Raw genomic sequence first — 3,024 nt, forward strand, 5'->3', positions numbered from 1 at the left:
TTTTAGATCATTAAAACCTCACATGCATGTAGAAGTAGTGGTCTGAATTTAATTTCTCCTGAAAGTTCAGTGTGAGGAGCACAAGGCTGCGTTGAATTCTCAAAACTCATCGCCTCCACCCAATTCCCGCCAACTTCAAAGTCTACCTTTCCTTTCCAAAGTCACCGTTTATCAACTAACAGAGCTAATCACGCTATGGTCAAACCTTCAAATCTATTGCCCGAAAAGCTTGTATATTGATGATGTTGCATTCATTTGGTTATAATAGTCACAATAACTTACTAATAAATTATGAAATATAAGTATATATATTTCAGAATTCAAACATCAAACATTATTAACCTTAAATATGATAATTTAATTAATTATATATATATATACAAAGAGATAGAGAGAACCAGAGACAATTAGACAAAGCTCTCTCATCCATGGCCACCATCCTCTTACTATACCTAACAATCATTCTTATAATCACCAAAGTCATAGCTCAAAACACTAGTACTAACTTCATCTTCAATGGCTTCGCCGGGGTTTCCAACTTAACGACAGAGGGCGCCGCTGCTGTCACCACCTCCGGCGTTCTCCAACTAACAAACACCACCACCAACGTCATCGGTCGTGCCTTTTTCCCTTCTTCGATTCCTTCTCTTCTTCCCGGCAACAAAACCATCTCCTTTAGCACCACCTTCGTCTTTCAAATTCTAAAGTCCGCCACCAGCTCTGGCGGCGGCCACGGCCTCGCCTTCACCTTCTCTCCTGCTAAAACCACTCCCTCACCCGGCTGTTGCCCTTATCTCGGCCTTTTCGGTATTGCTAAAAAATCACATATCTTGCTTTGTTTTCAATTTAACTTGAATTTTAGCTGAGTTAATTTGTGGAGTAATGCAATAATATTTGTTCAGGTAGGGAAAATAATGGAAACTCCTCCAACCATGTATTCGCAGTCGAGTTTGACACTGCCCGTGGCTTTGGCTTCTTCACTGATGAAAGCCATGTTGGCATCGACATAAACAGCATCGTATCGGTCTCCTCCGCTAGTCCTTCCTACTACGACAACACCACCAACAGCGATGTCAACCTTGATTTCTTGCAGGGTGATCCTTTACAAGCATGGATCGATTATGACGGTGTTTCGAAGGTTTTAAATGTGACTTTAGCTTCATTGAATGTTGTCAAACCTTCGAAACCGTTGATATCTTATGCCACCAATTTGTTTGATGTCTTCAAAGAAAATATGTATATTGGCTTCTCTGCTTCCACCGGCACACAACCAAACTCGCATTATATCTCCGGTTGGAGTTTCTGCGTGAACGGAGAAGCGCAAGCTCTAGATCTCTCTTCGCTTCCATTCCCTCAGCGACCTTCCACCGGAGGCTCATCAAGCTCAAAACTAAGCAATGCTGCAATTATCGGTATCACTTTCTCTGTTACAATCGTTGTTGTGGCATCAATAATCGGCGTTATCTTGTACCTAAGGCAAAGAGCAAGACTAGCGGAGACAATTGAAGAATGGGAGCTGGATTACCCTCATAGGTTCCCTTACAAGGAGCTATACAAAGCCACCAAGGGATTCAAGGAAGGAGAACTACTTGGAAAAGGTGGTTTCGGTCATGTTTATAAAGGAGTTCTCCGAGTCACCGGCGAAGAAGTTGCAGTGAAAAGGATATCAAATAGTTCTCAACAAGGCGTGCGAGAGTTCGTCTCCGAGATATCAAGTTTAGGCCGCCTAAGGCATAGACACTTGGTTCATCTTCTAGGATGGTGCAAACGGAATGAAGACCTCCTTTTGGTCTATGAATTCATGCCTAATGGGAGTCTTGATTTGTACCTATTTGATAGCCATAAGAATAACATGACACTCACTTGGGATCAAAGATACAAAATCCTCAAGGGGATAGCACTTGGGTTACTATATTTGCATGAAGAGTGGGAGCAAGTGGTTGTTCATAGAGATATCAAAGCAAGCAATGTATTACTAGATAGTGAAATGAATGGGAGACTTGGAGACTTCGGACTTGCAAGATTGTATGAACATGGAGAGAATCCTCACACAACTCATGTTGTAGGAACACTAGGGTACATGGCACCAGAGATATCAAGGACCGGGAAGGCGACAGCAAGCTCCGATGTGTTCGCCTTCGGTGCATTGCTTTTGGAAGTAGCATGTGGCCGGAGACCGATTGAGATGAGTTATCCGCCGAGGGAGATGATATTGTTGGATTGGGTGAAGGAGTGTTATTTGAAAGGGAAGATGCATGAAGTTGTTGATGGTAAACTTGGAGAAGAGTTTAATCAGGAGGAGATGGAGATGGTTGTGAAGTTGGGCATTCTTTGTTGTAGTTCTAGGCCAGAGACAAGGCCAAATATGAGACAAGTGACCAAGTATTTGAATGGAGATGAGTTTTTGAGTGATGATTGGGTAGTTCAATTGTGTGAAAGTGATTCATCAATGGATTTGGGTTCTCATCATGGTTCTTCCAATCCTTCTTCAACTGATCCTTCTACTAATCCTTCCACTTATTCACATGGAGTGGTTTCATCTGGTTCTTTTTTGGGTGGAAGGTAATTTAGGTTTGTTCTGAAAAGACAGACGGATTGTTAGTTGTGTTTTTGTTTATTAATTTTGTGTATTTTGCCATTATGTAAGATTAAATAAGGTGTTAGGTTGTTTGATGCAGATTGCTTTGTTGAAATTTATTGATGTATTATTAGTGTCTTCTTCATTTACATTTTTGGGTTGTTGTATGTATATATATATATATATATATATATTACTTATATGTTTTTTATATTATTATTAGATTGTCGTTGATATAAAAGCTTTATACAAATATGCACATCAAATTTGAAAATATAAAAACTCTAATCTAGTCCATCAAAATTGTTAAATATTGAATATGTTTTTTTTCCTAAGATGAGCGGCCCTAATAGCTAAAAAAGGCAATGGGCATGTACAAGTCTTGGTGAAGCAAATAAGAGCGGGCCCCTATACACATGGGTGCTGGGACCACCCACACACAACCG

General features: G+C 40.4%; 1 protein-coding gene across 1 annotated transcript; it reads left to right on the forward strand.

The window, feature by feature from the left end:
• Positions 1 to 428: 428 nt before the first annotated feature.
• LOC120268488 (L-type lectin-domain containing receptor kinase S.4-like) lies at positions 429 to 2,672 on the forward strand. Its single transcript, XM_039275878.1, has 2 exons — positions 429 to 807; positions 903 to 2,672. The coding sequence occupies exons 1-2, from the start codon at positions 429 to 431 to the stop codon at positions 2,564 to 2,566; spliced, it is 2,043 nt and encodes a 680-aa protein (XP_039131812.1). The 3' UTR covers positions 2,567 to 2,672.
• Positions 2,673 to 3,024: the final 352 nt, after the last annotated feature.

Source organism: Dioscorea cayenensis, chromosome 9, assembly GCF_009730915.1.
Source record: "Dioscorea cayenensis subsp. rotundata cultivar TDr96_F1 chromosome 9, TDr96_F1_v2_PseudoChromosome.rev07_lg8_w22 25.fasta, whole genome shotgun sequence".
In the NCBI taxonomy this organism is placed as follows: Eukaryota; Viridiplantae; Streptophyta; class Magnoliopsida; order Dioscoreales; family Dioscoreaceae; genus Dioscorea; species Dioscorea cayenensis.

What these genes read in the sequence shown, in the direction of transcription:
- LOC120268488 (XM_039275878.1), top strand. Translation starts at nt 429, where the DNA reads ATGGCCACCATCCTCTTACTATACCTAACAATCATTCTTATAATCACC. An exon ending in CCCTTATCTCGGCCTTTTCG is followed by an intron (nt 808 to 902) that starts GTATTGCTAAAA and finishes ATATTTGTTCAG; the next exon opens with GTAGGGAAAATAATGGAAAC.